This window comes from Amblyomma maculatum, chromosome 9, assembly GCF_055883805.1.
Source record: "Amblyomma maculatum isolate TAMU_Amacu chromosome 9, ASM5588380v1, whole genome shotgun sequence".
In the NCBI taxonomy this organism is placed as follows: Eukaryota; Metazoa; Arthropoda; class Arachnida; order Ixodida; family Ixodidae; genus Amblyomma; species Amblyomma maculatum.
Window position 1 is genome coordinate 4,331,143 of NC_139352.1, and position 17,365 is coordinate 4,348,507.

General features: G+C 46.6%; 1 protein-coding gene across 1 annotated transcript in view; it reads right to left on the bottom strand.

Moving 5' to 3' along the window:
- Nucleotides 1-7,085, bottom strand: part of LOC146178132 (ABC transporter G family member 23-like) — a 16,706-nt gene extending 9,621 nt beyond the window's left edge. Inside the window, exon 1 of the mRNA XM_084579637.1 lies at nt 5,832-7,085. Within this exon, the coding sequence (XP_084435763.1) occupies nt 5,832-7,085 (1,254 nt within the window). The remainder of the gene's footprint in view (nt 1-5,831) is intronic.
- Nucleotides 7,086-17,365: the final 10,280 nt, after the last annotated feature.

Below are 17,365 nucleotides of genomic sequence, written 5' to 3' on the forward strand. Positions count from 1 at the left end.
ACAAGTGTGACACTTTCACTCCCACCTTCCTCCCTTCCCTTACGGTGCGGTTTAGTTGTCCACATAAACAAGTGAGACACTTTCACTCCCACCTTCCTCCCTTCCCTTACGGTGCGGTTTAGTTGTACACATAAACAAGTGTGACACTTTCACTCCCACTTTCCTCCCTTCCCTTACGGTGCGGTTTAGTTGTCCACATAAACAAGTGTGACACTTTCACTCCCACCTTCCTCCCTTCCCTTACGGTGCGGTTTAGTTGTCCACATAAACAAGTGTGACACTTTCACTCCCACCTTCCTCCCTTCCCTTACGGTGCGGTTTAGTTGTCCACATAAACAAGTGTGACACTTTCACTCCCACCTTCCTCCCTTCCCTTACGGTGCGGTTTAGTTGTCCACATAAACAAGTGTTACACTTTCACTCCCACCTTCCTCCCTTCCCTTACGGTGCGGTTTAGTTGTCCACATAAACAAGTGTGACACTTTCACTCCCACCTTCCTCCCTTCCCTTACGGTGCGGTTTAGTTGTCCACATAAACAAGTGTGACACTTTCACTCCCACCTTCCTCCCTTCCCTTACGGTGCGGTTTAGTTGTCCACATAAACAAGTGTGACACTTTCACTCCCACCTTCCTCCCTTCCCTTACGGTGCGGTTTAGTTGTCCACATAAACAAGTGTGACACTTTCACTCCCACCTTCCTCCCTTCCCTTACGGTGCGGTTTAGTTGTCCACATAAACAAGTGTGACACTTTCACTCCCACCTTCCTCCCTTCCCTTACGGTGCGGTTTAGTTGTCCACATAAACAAGTGTGACACTTTCACTCCCACCTTCCTCCCTTCCCTTACGGTGCGGTTTAGTTGTCCACATAAACAAGTGTGACACTTTCACTCCCACCTTCCTCCCTTCCCTTACGGTGCGGTTTAGTTGTCCACATAAACAAGTGTGACACTTTCACTCCCACCTTCCTCCCTTCCCTTACGGTGCGGTTTAGGTGTCCACATAAACAAGTGTGACACTTTCACTCCCACCTTCCTCCCTTCCCTTACGGTGCGGTTTAGTTGTCCACATAAACAAGTGTGACACTTTCACTCCCACCTTCCTCCCTTCCCTTACGGTGCGGTTTAGTTGTCCACATAAACAAGTGTGACACTTTCACTCCCACCTTCCTCCCTTCCCTTACGGTGCGGTTTAGTTGTCCACATAAACAAGTGTGACACTTTCACTCCCACCTTCCTCCCTTCCCTTACGGTGCGGTTTAGGTGTCCACATAAACAAGTGTGAGAGATACTGCGCATTTCCCTTCCTATGAACCAATTATTATTATTATTATTATTATTATTATTATTATTATTATTATTATTATTATTATTATTATTATTATTATTATTTTATTATTATTGAGTCAAGCAGTAGCAACGCTAGTATTGCATAGTGGCGTAGCTTATATCGAGTGAATAGCACTGGATTAATTTCATCTTAATTAAACATAGTGAATTAATTTCCCGATATTATACTTAGGACTTTATGCGATATCGCCGAGTCATATGTCGTTAGCTAGCTTATTTCGAGCATAATTGCACTACGCAAATTGTAGGTCTTAATTAATCACTGCTAATTAGCTAATTATGAATAAAAATAAACTTTATGCTATAGCTACACGTCGTATATCGTTGGATAGCTTATGATGGCTAAAATTGCATTGGACTAACTGCACCTCATAAATAATCAACAATAATTAGTTATTTGTGATTAAAATTGAAATGTGTGCAGTAATTTCAAGACATACACCGTAGCGAAGCTTATATCGAGTTGGGTTCCACTGAACTAATGTCATTGCACTACACTAAGGTCTTAACTTCTGATGATTAGTAATTATGATTAAAATTGAACTTTATTCTACAATGTCAAACCATTAATTGGTCTCGACGCATAGAGTCTAAAATCAAACGCTGCTACTTACGTGCTATGAATGCGAAATCAATTCTTCGTTAATCTAACTTGATCTAGAAAAACCCAAATTAGTCAACTTTAATCTAACCTAATCTGCATAATTCAATGCGGCCACCCTTAATCCAACCTAATCCGTCTTAACCCAACGTAATCACCTCTAATCAAACGTAATCCGCTATAATTTAGTTAATCCAAAATAATCATTATAATTCCACTCAAACTGTCATATTCCAGCTTAAACCATCATAATCCAGATCAATCCGCCCTAATCTAAAATTTTTGCGCCTAATTAAGCCTAATACCATAGCCCATAGAGGGCTATGGAACGAAAAATGGTAGGGGTAACATTAAGAGATAGGAAGCGTGCAGAGTGGGTCAGAGAAATAACTCAAGTTACCGACATTCTAGCGGAAATTAAGAAGAAATGGACATGGGCAGGACATGTAGTGCGAAGAGAGGATAACCGATGGTCGCTTATGGTAACAAACTGTATTCCAAGGGAAGGAAAGCGTAGCAGGGGGAGGCAGAAAGTTAGGTGGGCGGATGAGGTTAAGAAGTTCGCAGGGGTCAAGTGGATGCAGCTAGCACAGAACCAGGTTAAGTGGAGAAATATGGGAGAGGCCTTCGCCCTGCAGTGGGTATAGTCAGGCTGATGATGAAGCCTATATAATAAGCCCTATCGCCCCTTATACTAACTCACCATTAATAAAACTTAATGAAACCTGAATTCAACTTTCTCCTCCCAATCCTCCTTAACCCGTAATCCAATTTTATCAACGCTCTATCCGACTGAACACGTCATACCTGTGCAAGGCATACGACGCCATTGCCTCAAAAGCCCCACACAAAGCTCCTATAATTTTTTCTACACATTTTTCTCAATTTTGGTGTACGGCGACGGCTTTTCGACTGAACGACCTGTGTACGCTTCTCATATTAATCTGACCGACTCCTCCACCAAAGTAGTCGTTAGCGATTCTCAACAAGCAATTCGTAACTTCGATGCAGGTCGTATATCCCGACAAGCACACACTATCCTCCGATCTCTCCCCTTACCGTCTACACCTCGTCTTCTCATATGGGCGCCAGCCCATGAGGCGCTCAGCGGAAACGCACAGGCGCATGCTCTGGCCCGAGAACTCAGCTACTGGGCGGAGCACCCTCCTCAGCCTGCCGCTTCCTCTGACACTCCCCAAGGCACTCATTTACGCCTTGTTACGTACACGGACGTCCTCCAGCATTATCGGCTCAAACGGTGTCTATACCCCCCTGCACACAGGGAACTATCTCGGCGCGAGTCTGTCCATTGGCGCAAAATACAAACGGGAACCTTTCCAAACCCATGTAGCTATGTAGCAAAATTTTACCAAATCTTGTTGCACCTACGTGCAAATGCTGCTCACAACCGGCCACATTCATTCACATGGTGTGGACATGTATACGACACAACGCAGACAATACAGCTACAATGGATGCGTGGGAGTCCCTCCTGCGTACCACCGAGCTCGCCCAACAGCGCCAGCTCATTTTGCGCGCATTGGAGGCCGCAGAGTTTCAAGGGATCCCCGCTGACCTTCTCTGCAGTGCAATCAGTCTTTCGGTTGGTTCCCTATTTTGGGAGTAAATAAAGAGCTTATCATCATTATCCCATAATAATCGTGCACAGGTTCTTCAGCCATCTCTTTAATACAGAGAAGACACTGTGATAAGTCTGTATAATGATTAGCGGCGCCTGCAGCCGCTCCAGGAATAACAGGACCGTCACAGAGCATATGTGCAACAGTGCCGTTTGTCCAGTTTAGTGAAACAATTCTGGAGTGAAATGAACCGAAGACAAACAGTTTCCGCGTTTTGTTTGCCAGCCCTCGCGACGAACAGCTCGTTCGAAAAGTGTTCGCGCGGGCGCCTTATTATGCTTTGGAAACCTAACAGAAAAGGAACATCCGCTATATGTCCTCTCGTAGGCGCCGCAAGGCAAGGAGCACATCCAGTTCGGAGTGAGCTTTAACGAGCGCAGTTTGTGCAATGTGACTCCTGGTGTCGTTTTTACACAGTTAGTACAACGGTAAGCCACGCATGAACTAACAAAGTTTGTCTTGATCGTGTTACATGCCGTGCACTTGAACCTCCACTTCTCTATGCGCTAAGCGGGCCCGTTTGCGGCAACCGGCTGGCTTTCCTGTCCCCCCTCAAGATGGCGTCGCGGAGGCTTGACGGGCGCTGCTTCCACTCCAGCTGTTTTTACCCAGGTCACCAGAGCTCAAGCGCTCCTGGCCATCTAGCGTGGAAGCTCCTGCCTGGCTGACTTCCTCAAAAAATAAATGTTTATCCTCGATATAGAGCTCTAGAATACCCAGAGCACTGTATCCTCGAGCTCCTCGCCCTCTTCCTATATTCTTGGTCGACACCTGACTGGGTACGCGGCGAGCACGTTCATTTTCTCGACGCGAAGGCACAGTCCCTCTCACTTCTTGGTGGACACCAGACTAAGATTGTTCCAAGGCTCGTCCCACTTTACATTTGCCAAGCTCTTCATTTGTATTGTTAATGTAAATTGGCTTACAGGAAATGAAAGGCGCAGTATCTGTCACCTTCTGCGCGGGTCGTAAGAGAGGTGGGAGCGAAATAAGAGGGAAACGTGTCGGTAGTGGAGGACTTCGGAATAATTTCGACTACCTGGGTATTTTTTACGTGCTCTGACATCGCACAGCAACAAGGACGCCTTTGCGTTTCCTCTCCACTCGGTCTATAAGGTGCAGGTCTGAGCACGGCTGAAACCTAGTTATACGAGCGAAAGCAAGTCTGCGTTCGCGTCTGTTCACATTAGCTTTCCAGCATGCAGAATATGGCGCAGGTGGCGGTGCAACTTTGACGTCACGCGCCGCGCACCAATTGCTGGGCGCTTGCGTAGTAGCGGCTCCGCACAGCGACCTTGGCTTGACATGGCTTAGTGAAGCTAGCGCTATAGTGCACTATACTTGCGCTTCAATAGGGTACTTTGTGTTGCAAGTCAAAATGTTTGTTATATGATCATTTGCAAATGGAGGGGAACATTTGCGGGATACACTGTCGTGAAATTAGAAACATAAATACGCGCGCAGATGGAATACCAGATATAAACGTAGCAGTTTCAAAATGTCGATACTAGGTGCATCCATCGTTTATAGATCATTCATGATCTATAAACGTTGGATGTTTCCTCGACACTTACCAGTCCACGTAGCCTGCGGTCGCTAGCCCCGTCGTCAGAATCGTTTGCCCGTTAAAAGGTTGGAGGACTCGATAACGGGTCAACCTTTAAATGGTTGTGGAGGCAGCAGTGTACTGCGTTCATGGGTTGTCTAATTCACTCAACGGAGTCAATATGGCAAAGAGAGTGACGACATCGACTACGGTGAAGGCATTTAGTGCGGCGGGGTACGTGTGATGTGCTGCACCTACGAGTTACTCGGAACAGCGAAAACATTTTGCCGGCGCGTCACGCGTTGTCTGGATTCTTATGCTTGCACCAATTTGTGCTGCGAACGTTAGAAATCGAAACTGAAAAAAAAAAAAAAAATCGCTCGTGGTGCGCTGGAACGCTTTAAGCCCGCTTCACTACCACTGGGTAACAAGGCATCAAACACAAGCATATAACCAGGCACGGAAAAATTTGATGCATACTTCTTAGCAGGGCATTTTGCGGGGCTAGCTGGTGAATAATGTTTTTTTTTTTTTCATGAAAGTAAACTAGCGCTGCATTTCTAAACATGCGCACAGAAAGACAGACACGATGGAGCTGTCCGACAGTGTCTGCCCTGTTTGTCTTTCTGAATGCTGATGCCCTTTAATGAAAAAAAGAAAACGTCTACTTCTTAAATGCTGCTTAAAGATTCTTACCTGAGGCAAGATTGAGGGGTCCAGAGCTTCCAAGAAACCAGTGCTCAGCAGCGGGGTGGTGGAGCCAGGCGGCGCAACCTCTTCGTTGACGACGGCTACTCTCAGGTTAGAGGGAACCTTGCCGAGGACGGAGCAGAATATGGTCACCTCTATAGCCGGCAGGAACAAGCTGTACAAGACAAGCCCTAAACTACGCCTGAACTTGATGACGTTTTTGCCGAACAAGACGCCTATTCTGGACAGGGACCTCTTCATGTCCTTCTTGTTCAGTGGCGGTCGCTTCTCAAGGGTGGAAGCCAGGAAGGATAGCTGCGTCGGCTCAAGGTTCGGCAAGGCATCGTAAGTGACCACTTCCGGCACGGGCAAGGCTGACTTTTCCTGCCTGGCGAGACGCAAGAATATTTCCTCCAGGTTTCGCGTGTTGTGGAGCTGCATGAGCTTTGCGGGCGACTCTTCGGCCAATATTTCGCCTTCTCGCAAAAAGGCAACGCTAGAAGCCAGCCGTGCCTCGTCAATGTAGTGCGTAGTGATCATGACTGTCATCTTGTCATTCTCAGAAAGCGTTTGTAGGTGACTCCAGATGGTCTTACGGAGCACCGGGTCTATGCCGACGGTAGGCTCGTCCAGGATCAGGAACGGTGGCTTGTGGATTAGAGAGATAGCCAGGGAGACGCGTCTCTTTTGGCCTCCGCTCAGGTACGACACGAGGCGATGCCGGTCGGGAATGTCCAATAGCCCAATAAGGAATTCAGTCCTCTCGCTGCACTCCTGCGGGTTAAGTTCATAGAGTCGAGCGAAGAACTGCAGCGTCTCATCGATGCTGAAGGCGTTGTAGAGGGCCAGCTCCTGCGGCATGTAACCCACGTTCGAGCCGGGAATCTTAGATCCGGGTGTGCCGGGCTGTAAGCCGAAGACTTTGATTGTGCCTTTCTGGAAGTGCTTTCGTCCCATGATGCAGCGGAGGAGCGTCGTCTTGCCGCAGCCCGAGGACCCGAGAAGCGCATAGATGCCCCCGCGAGGCACCGTCATGTTGACGCCCTTGAAGATGTCCACCCGCTTGTCTCCGCTGCTGTACCACAGTTCGAGACCCTCGATTTGCACTGCCGGCGTGTGAGCGTGCTCCTGGGCGCCCAGTAGGACTTCCGGAGCGTCCCCGGCCACTTGAGGCGCATGTCCCGTGTGAGATGCCTGGGCGTCACCAGGGGCGCTTAGATGGCTGTTTTTTTCTGCCTGGTCGTCGCCTGCATGGGCCATGGCCGCTTCAGAACCTTTGGGTTTAAGGGAGTGCGCATGGTCATCGTCACGGCTGGGATCAATGCTGGCTTTCGGTTCGGGGGCTGAGGCGACAGCGGTCTCAGGTAAGTGCTCTGAGCTCATTATAACTGCCGCTTGCAATGGCTTGTCGTCGTTTAGACTAGGCCTCAGTCATTCTGGTCTACGGTGCTTAATGATCTGAGCCGATTCTCGAAATTCCCTGACCACTATTTTCTGCCGTGCAGATGTTTTACAGCCAAAGGTGTCTTTAAAGGAAGCTATTGTACGCAGACGGGCACTCCTACGTGGAACGGAGGACGTCCTGAGAAGTGAAGAGACCCTTCTGCGTCTTCTTCTTCTTTCCTCTGTGCATACGGCACATACCCACAATGGGGATGGGCCAGAGTTCAATGCATTCGTAAGAATTGAATACATGCATAAGAATTGAATACGACTTCGACTATATGATATATAACTTATTAAGTAGGAATTGATCACTGCCTTGTCGGGGCAGAGGGGCTTGCGAAACTCGACGAAGTCGTGAGCTCTGCTGTGTAGGGCCACCCAAGATAGACAGGTTACGGCAGAGAGTTCTGACAAAATGTGATTCACTAGAGAAGGTAATGGCAACCCACTCCAGTATTTTCTGACAAGAAAACCCTATGGCCAGTCACAATAGCATTAATGATATGGCTCCGGAAGATGAGCCCCCCTGGTTGGAAGGCGTTCCACATGCTACTGGGGATGAACAAAGGGCGATTCCTAGTAGCTCCAGGACGAATGAAGCGGCTAGGCTAAAGCCAAAAGGACGCTCAGTTGTGGATGTGTCGGGAAGCGACCGGAAAGTCCGATGTTGCAAGGAGATATATCACATAGCAACGTGGAATGTAAGATCTATGACGCTAGGTAAACTGGATGTCGTCAAGCGAGAAATGAACAGTTTGAACATTGATATCTTGGGTATAAGCGAGCTCAAGTGGAATGGAATGAGAGAATTTAATTCCGGCGACCATTACGTCTTTTATTGTGGGCACGAATCCAGGAGAAGGAATGGGGTCGCTCTCATAGTAAACAGAAGAATGGGCAAAGCAGTGCTAAGGTACAACCCCAAAAACGACCGAATGATTTGACTTCGAATCCAAGGTCACCCTTTCAACATAACAGATATCCAAGTCTATGCACCAACCACTACTGCTGAAGAAGCTGACGTTGAGATATTTTATGCTGACTTGCAATGCCTTTTAGACCGCACTCCACCATCAGACGTCCTTTTTCTTATAGGAGACTGGAATGATAAGGTGGGGAGTGAATAAATATCCCGAATTACAGACAAGTTCGGTCTTGGTGAGCCAAATAAAGCTGGGCAGAGGCTAGTAGAGTTTTGTCAAGAAAATAACCTGACCACAGCGAATACTCATTTTCAACAGCACAAGAGGCGCCTGTACACATGGACTTTACCGGACGGTCTGTACAGGAATCAGATTGATTATATTATTTGCCGGCAGAGATGGAGAAGCGTTATACAAGCAGTAAAAACAAGGCCTGGTGCCGATTGTGGCACCGATAATCAGCTTCTTGTTGCCAAATTTGAGCTTCGATTGAGGAAAACGCAGAAAACTAGAAGGCCTTTCAGGTAGGACCTGGATCAAATTCCATCAGAATATGCTGTGGAAGTGAGGAATCGATTTCAAGAATTAGATTTAGAAGACAGAGACTGAAGAGATGTGGACTGATGTTCGTGATATAATGCAAGAAGTTACTACTAAGGTAGTTCCAAAGCAAAAGAAATGCAAGAAAGCAAACTGATTATCTGAAGAGGCTTTGCAAATAGCTGAGGAAAGGAGGATGGCAAAAGGTATGGGGGAATAAGAAAGATACAAGGTTCTCAATGCGGATTTTCAGAAAATAGCAAGGAGAGATAAGAATGCCTTCCTGAACATACAGTGCCAAGCAGTTGAGGACAACAGCCAATTGAGGAACACAAGAGCTCTGTATAAGACAATCAAAGATATCAAAGGAAGCTTCTGTGCTAAGCTGGGCGTGATAAAGGACAAACGAGGCAGGGACCTCATTGAAGCCTCAGGGATAAAGAAGAGGTGGCAGGAATACACAGAAGAACTGTACAAGAAGGACTCGGATGTGCAAACCCAACATAAGACGGTTGTGATTACTGATCTCGAGCCGGGCATCCTGAAGAGTGAAGTCGAATGGGCCTTAGCCAGTCTTGCTAAGAACAAGCTAGCGGAATTGATGGCATTTCAGCTGAGTTGCTTAAAACCTCAATCATGACGCTGTTAACGTTCTGTATACATTATGTCAGAAAATTTGGATAACCCTGCAGTGGCCACATGATTGGAGGAGGTCAGTTTACATCTCCATCCCAAAGAAAGGCAATGCCAAAGATTGTCCCAACTACCGCACGATCGCGCTTATTTCGAATGCTAGCAAGGTGATGTTGAAAATCCTCCAAGGTAGGCTGCAGCAGTATGTGGATCGGGAGCTTCCGGACGGGCAAGCTGGGTTTCGCAAGGACAGAGGAACTAGAGACCAGATTGCCAACCTTCTCTGGATCATGGAATAAGCAAGAGAGTTCCAGAAACCCATCTACTTCTGCTTTATTGATTATGCGAAAGCGTTTGACAGCGTAGATCACAGCAGATTGTGGGAAGCTCTCCAAGAGATGGGAGTTCCAATTCACCTCATCTGTCTCCTCAGGAACCTGTATGGAGGGCAAGAAGCCACAGTCAGAACTGGGCATGGTCTTACTGATTAATTTACGATTGAGAAAGGAGTGAAACGAGGCTGCATACTGTTGCCCTGCCTATTTAACCTATATGCTGAGTGCATCGTGAGGAAGGCCGGTCTGGACGTGTCTTCAGCTGGAGTTAAGTTGCTGGAAAACGTATCAACAACCTTAGATATGTGGATGATATTACTTTAATGGCAGAAAGTGAAGTGGAACTCAAGAGACTTCTGATGCGCGTACAAGAAGAGAGTGAGAAGTTTGGGCTTAAACTGAACATTAAAAAGACAAACATCATGGCGTCTTGCCCTATCAAGTCCTGGAGCATCAAGGGACAAGAAGTGGAGGCTGTAACAGATTTTCTCCTCATGGGCTCCAAGATTACCCCGGAAGGAGACTGCAGCCATGAAATTAGGAGACGCCTGCTTCTGGAAAAGAGAGCCATGGCTAGCCTTGACCGCCTAGTAAAGAGCAGAGATATTAGTCTGCCAACCAAGATCCGTATAACTCGTGTTATGGTCTTTCCAGTTGTGATGCATGGATGCGAGAGTTGGACTGTGAAGAAGGTTGACCGCCGAAAAATTGACGCGTTTGAATTGTAGGGCTGGCGGGGACTCTTGAGAGTTCCATGGACTGCGAGAAGATCAAATCAGTCGATATTGCCGACCATAAACCCTGACTGCTCATTGGAGGGTCAAATTCTAAAGTTAAATTTCAGCTACTTTGGTCATCTGATGAGAGGAGAGGAGTCGCTGGAGAAAGATTTTATGTTGGGAAAGGTTGAGGGTCACTGGAGAAAGGGGTAGGCAGCGAATGCGATGGTTAGATGGCATCCTCGAGGCGCTTCAGATGAAGTTATGCGATGTTAGGAAGATAGTGAGAGACCGGAAAGCGTGGCGTGATACGATCCATAGGGTTACGAAGAGTCGGGGACGACTGAACGACTGAACTGAACTGAATTAGGAATTAGTGTTGCTAAAGTAATTTTGAAAAAAATTTGATTGCCGCGTCTTGTTTTGTGGTTTAAGGGAAGAAAGCATGGGTCACTGGCACTTCTTCCTCAACTGAGAAGCGCCTGGAACGTGTTTATGAAATAGGTGCACCGTAGCGTGAACGAAACCAAAATGTCACGAATATATCACCGAACCCTTTTTCTTCTCTCCCTTTCCCATAACAAGGAAGTAAAGTCAAAGTGACAGAGAGGGTATGTCTTGCGGAAAATTAATGTCGCCTTACCTATTAGGTCCTTAAAAGGTAGGTAATGAGTCCAGGAAATCCAAAAAGCCACATGCTCCGGGCGTGGCCAGCTTACTCTCCATGAAATATATGTTTGGTTCATTGCATTGTTAACGCATCGGAGGAGCGTGTTATTTATATATGAGCACAGATTAGGCGTCTACAACACGTTTAACGCTTGTTTTATAGTGCCTGTAAATGCCTGTTTGGGTATACGTGTATTTGTAGGCCTATATTTCCGACGTTGTGGCCTAAAAACATTCGATTTTGCAGAATAGGGTGAGGAAAACAGTGCCGATTTAGTTTCAAAATCTGGCTTCTTTCGGTTACATTTTGTTCGTGAGTAAAGAAACACTTAGAAACACTAGATGATCTCGTGAATTGGCTTTGGTGAACACTAAACCGACGCCGGTTGTGCAAACAATGACAACCATGGAACCATAAAATACCGAAAGAACCACTTTTCTTGTTCTGAGATTTTTTCGTTGCAGCTTATAGAACTTGGCTAGAAAAGTTGTATTCGACTGGATGGCGCCGCATTTTGGAGAGCGTACGAAATGAGTTAAAGGTCCTCCTGAAAGATTCCTAGTTGGTTTTAGCTGGAGCCACGGAGTAAGATAAGACAGGAGCGCCGACTCTGGCACGCTGCAATGCATTCGGCGTAGGCCGATTTTGCTACACGAACGCCGAGCCCGCGTCCGGCACTCAGCTTCGCACTGTACTCTCTCCCTCCGCTTCCCTTTCCTCACCGACGTGGGTTTGGTCACGCTTTCCTCCTCCCCAATCCTCCTTGCAGAAAGCGACAAATATGCGCACCACCTGTCAACAGTGTTGCGAAACGAAATGCACCCGAGCTCGATCCCGGCGACCGCGTGAGCGTTGTTGCGTACAACGGGCGGAGAGCAGACGGAGGGGAAGCTTTGCGCGTCGTCTGCTAGGCGGAAAACGCACAAGTGGAATCGTGGTCATGACCAACTTCTAGCTTTTATTGTGAAAGCAATACTACTTGCACTTTCAAGCCTTCAGCGTAGCGAGGCGGTGCATACCGTTGACCTTTAGCTTCACCCTTGGTGTGACGTCATGCCATCTGTCGCAAAAACCGGGGGCCCAACGCGCGCCGTCAGCCATGCGAGGCGGTGCACACCAACGCATGGCCGGAATAAAGGGGGAGAGAGGCGCGCGCTCTTGCGCGCCTGTCTCCCCTTTAGCCCGGCCGCGTATTTGGGTTTGCTCGGTACGGTGGCTCCGCAAGGGACAAAACGACAGAAGAGACGAAGAAAGCGGGCTGTTCCGACTAGCATCTACCGCCCCCAGGAGCCGAGCAGCCTAGCGATTAGCGGCGCATGCTTTTTCAATGGGCGTCATGTTGGACGCGGCACTAGCTTGAGAAAGCCTATACTACTACTACTACTACTACTACTACTACTACTACTACTACTACTACTACTACTACTACTACTACTACTACTACTACTACTATTATTATTATTATTATTATTATTATTATTATTATTAGTAGTAGTAGTATAGAGGAAGGCTCGTTTCACTAAGCTGGCAATGAATTGTCTGTAGGTAACGGCCAAATTAACTGGCTAAATATTAGTAGTAGTAGTAGTAGTATAGAGGAAGGCTCGTTTCACTAAGTTGGCACTGAATTGTCTGTAATAATAATAATAATTAATAATTAGCAGATAAATATTACTGTGTAGCGTATTATTATTATTATTATTTAGTAGTAGTAGTAGTAGTAGTAGTAGTAGTAGTAGTAGTAGTAGTAGTAGTAGTAGTAGTAGTAGTAGTAGTATTATAGGCTCTCTCAAGCTAGTGCCGCGTCCAACGTGGCGCCCATTGAAAAAGCATGCGCCGCTAATCGCTAGGCTGCTCGGCTCCTGGGGGCGGTAGATGCTAGTTGGAACAGCCCGTTTTCTTCGTCTCTTCTGTTGCTTTGTCCCTTGCGGAGCCACCGTACCGAGCAAACCCAAATACGCAGCCCGGCCATGACCAACGCGGCCTAACTCCCGCTCCTTCCGCGAGGAGCGCTACAGATTGAGTGACGTCATGCCATCTGCCGCAAAAATCGGGGGCCCAACTCGCGCCGTCAGTCATGCGAGGCGGTGCACACCAACGGCGGCCTAACTCCCGCTACTTCCGCGAGGAGCGCTACAGACGGAGTGATGTCATACAGTTGGATAAATCGGGCTCTGGCTCCCGCCGTCAGCCATACGAGGCGGTGTGCATCAACGATGCCGTCTACCGCTAAGGCAGCTCGCCGGAATGAACGGATGAAGCAACGGCGAGCTACGGAGACGGAAGAAGAGCGCGAAGAAAGACTTTCTAAGCGGCGTGCCCAGTATGCAGCTCGGCGACAACGTACAACCTCCTCTGCGGAAACAACAGAAGAATGGAATATGGATTTTATGAGTTCGCTCAACACCATGGATAGCGATACCGAAGACAGTAGCGTATCTCTCTCAAGTGTAGAACATTGGAACAGGACCAAACGGCAGCGACGTGGCCGAGAAACCCCGGAACAACGACAGCACAGGAACACAGAATAACCAGTTAACATATTTAATAAACAACACCATGCCGTATCCAGAGTGAATCACTGTATAACCGCTGCATCACCAAGCCACACCACAAGTCTAACCATAAGCATAACCAAGATTAACCAAGCCTAACCACAAGCACCACCACCAGCCACAACGAACCAGGGCGTAGCCACAGGGTATTGCTTTCGCAGCTACCAGACTTAACCAAGCTAAGCCCCAACTAATTTTTTTTTAAAGTAAACCTTTAACATAAAGCCTCGTCAGTGTTTTTTTTTTTTTTGTCATGTGCGTATTCCCTTGAAAATGAGTCGACAGGGGCATGCAGACGACAAACTACGCAGTGAGATCAGCAGTACGCATACGGAACGGCACACAGCAAGACATACGTGTGAGGAGCGCATACTGTGCACTGCTTCTTTTTTTATGTGTGGATATTAGGGTAGGCGATGAAGTGTTTCGTCGTTGGATGTAATTCAGGGTACGGCAAAGAAAACGAAAAAGACCCCTTGTTTCAGCTGCCAACTGATTCAAAGCTTTTCGAGCAGCGGAAGCAGAACATTCCGCAGATTGGCCAGGAATTAGCGCAAAAGCACCGGGTGCGCGGCATTTCAAGGATGAATTTCTTTCTCTAAAATACTATAGCAGCTATAAAGGAAACGTATTACTTAATGAAGAAAAACGGGCTCACAATGTCAAGGGCGCAATTCCCACCATATTTCAAAAAAATTAAGAACCGAAAGCTGATGAGTGATCCGAATCGGGGGGAAAATTGGTGAGCTGTATGAAGCAGATGAGCGCAACGGGACTGAAAGAGATATATGCAAGCGATGAGGCAGGCAACAGGTGACAACTCAGTGAAGCTGGAAGATGCAGACAACACGATTTCAAGGGATATATTCCCCACGGCGATGCAGGCGATACGCAAGTGCAGCGACAAGAAGCAGACGATAGACGCGGCGGCAGCACGGCACCGCCGGAGCGAAGGCGCGGCGGCGGCACGCTAGCAGAGTCGGTGATAAATGCTAGTGTCATCTATTGGATCCGCTACAAAGCTTTCTCCGATGTTGAAATATTTCGCCTTTCCAAAGAGCGGAGTCGGCGCTCCTGTCTACCTTACTCCGTGGCTGGAGCCAACTGGAAATTGTAAAACAAAAAACAGATAGAACCAGCCTAACCGGTTATAATTTGCTTCTGGTTAATCCGCCTTATCATCCTTCCCTGTGCTCCGACCGCATTTTATACTCATCAAATGACATTTGGTGATAATGTACCTTCACTGAAAAGCTGTCAGTTGTGCAAGCATAAGATGACACATGCATGCCCTAACATAAGGAACAACTAATTCTTCTATAAACTTCCACTGCCACTCATGCGCCATATTTCCTCAATTCTTCCATCGGACTAGTTCCCTGCTTTCACTCCCTCCCTCATCCCTTCCCTTACGGCGCGGTTCAGGTGTCCACAGAGTAAGTGGGACAGATACTGCGCCTTTCCCTTCCTTTGAACCAATTATTATTATTATTATTATTATTAGTTCCCTCGCTGTTCGCCGGATGGCGTAAAGTCCCTGTAAATACACCGCTAATACTAAGCAGGAGAAGCGGCGCTGACGCACCGCGACATCATGCATAACGTCTTAGTATTTACATACTTGGATACGGATCTCGACTGGCCTTACCTGCAATGCCAAAAGGAAAACCTTGCAAGAGTGCATTGGTCCAGCAATGGATTACTGGCGCACCATTCTACACCGCAAATGCTGAAACTGTTTTCTGCCCATCAGGCGGAAAATATGAGCATATAGCGGACATGTATTACTAGTGCCCGAAATTTGTGAAGCGCTCCCCAGCAGCTTTTCAACGTGGTTTATTTCACCACGAGCCGCTAATTAAAAAATTTTGGCAGTGGCTTAGCTTTGGTTAAGCCTGGTAAATTGCGTTAGCAATGGCCGCATGGCTATACGCTTGCGTGTTCGCTTGTGGCGTAGCTTGCGTGGTTCGATAATTTGGCTATAGAGTAACACATGACACACAATGGTTGCAACTGTTCTTCCGGCGATTCTTCAGAGCGCTGTCTTCGCTTGGTGGCATTGCGGCGTTCTTGAGCAGTCATGCGTTCATCAGTAGCCGATGAGGTGGAAGCACTCGGAGAGCGCAGTCGCCGAGCTTCATCTTGTGCACGACGCTTAGCACGACGTTCTTCCCACTGTCTCTTGTGCACGTTGTCGCCGAAATCTCTCTTTAGCAGCCTGCATAGCAAAGCAAACACGACAAGGCCGAAGCAGCGGCGAATCATCTGTTCGGCGCGGCCAGGCTGGCGGAGCTCGGCTGAAGCGGTTGCTGTTCAAGGTCAAACACGGCGGCCGGCCGGGGATACACGACGGCTCCAAACCTGGCGCAGTATTGCTAACGCAATAAATGACTGTTATAATAATACCTTTATTTTCCATCAAGGTGATGGGGGAGGCAGGGAGAAAAAGCCGAGCAATCGGCTTGACGAGCCCCCCCCCCCCCCCCCCCCCCCGAAGAAAATACAAAGTAAAAATACACAGGCAGAGCAGTGTAGCGTCCACAAAAAACAGTAAAATAAAATAAATAGAAGTACATTCGACGAGACACCGCGTTCAATGATAGCGCATAAAAAATTGACAAGAACCAGCACCTTATTGCACATGAACAGAGAATCGGTAACAAAGAAAAGAAAAGCGAGATGATCAGGCAAAGTAATGCAACAGAAAAGGACCAATTTCTTTCCATATAGCAGTAGTAATAATAGCAGTGTCAGCAATACAGCAGTGACAGTAATAATAATAGCAGTGTCAAACTGTCGCCCACAGAAAAGAAGAAAATACAGCAAAACATTTAAAAATTGAGTTTTTACACGAAAGAAAAACAATCGCAATCAATTCCCGTCACAAAGGTAGTACATCAAGGTAACAACTTTGAAGGCTTCAAATAGCATATCAAAGACAAACAGGTTCAGTCGCTGATAAAACTACTCTGATGTCATCTTTCGATGACTGTTCGAGTTGAAAATCATGCTTATGCAGTAAGTTTAACAATTTTGGAAGGCGACATTGAATCATCTGCTCACCATAATTTGTGCGGCATTGAAATTCGTTCCATATGTCTGAGTTACGAGTAGGGTAATGCGCTTCCTTTCTCTGCAGGCAAGCCAGTTTTCTCAAAAAGCTGACATGTTACGTATTTCCTTTTTATAGGCTAAAGCTAAGTGATTGCAGAGAAAGGAAGCGCATTACCCTACTCGTAACTCAGACATATGGAACGAATTTCAATGCCGCACAATGTCACTTCACAAAAACCATTGTTAACCGCCGTTCAAGTGCCCACCCCTCATGTAATGTCCCATCTGGGGGCCCTTGAGGTTCTAATAAATAAATAAATAAATAAATAAATAAATAAATAAATAAATAAATAAATAAATAAATAAATAAATAAATAAATAAATAAATAAATAAATAAATAAATAAATAAATAAATAAATAAATAAATAAATAAATAAATAAATAAATAAATAAATAAATAAATAAATAAATAAATAAATAAATAAGCGTACATATCATGTATTGCCTTCCTATACCCCAAATGCTCGTTCCTTCATGGCTTAGGCTATTTAGCCTGTTATTACATTAATTATTTTTATCCTACATAACAGATATATTCGTGTTTTTTTCCTAATATTCCAAGCGGAATGAAGTATCGTTTGCTAAAGAACTGTCGGACATTGAG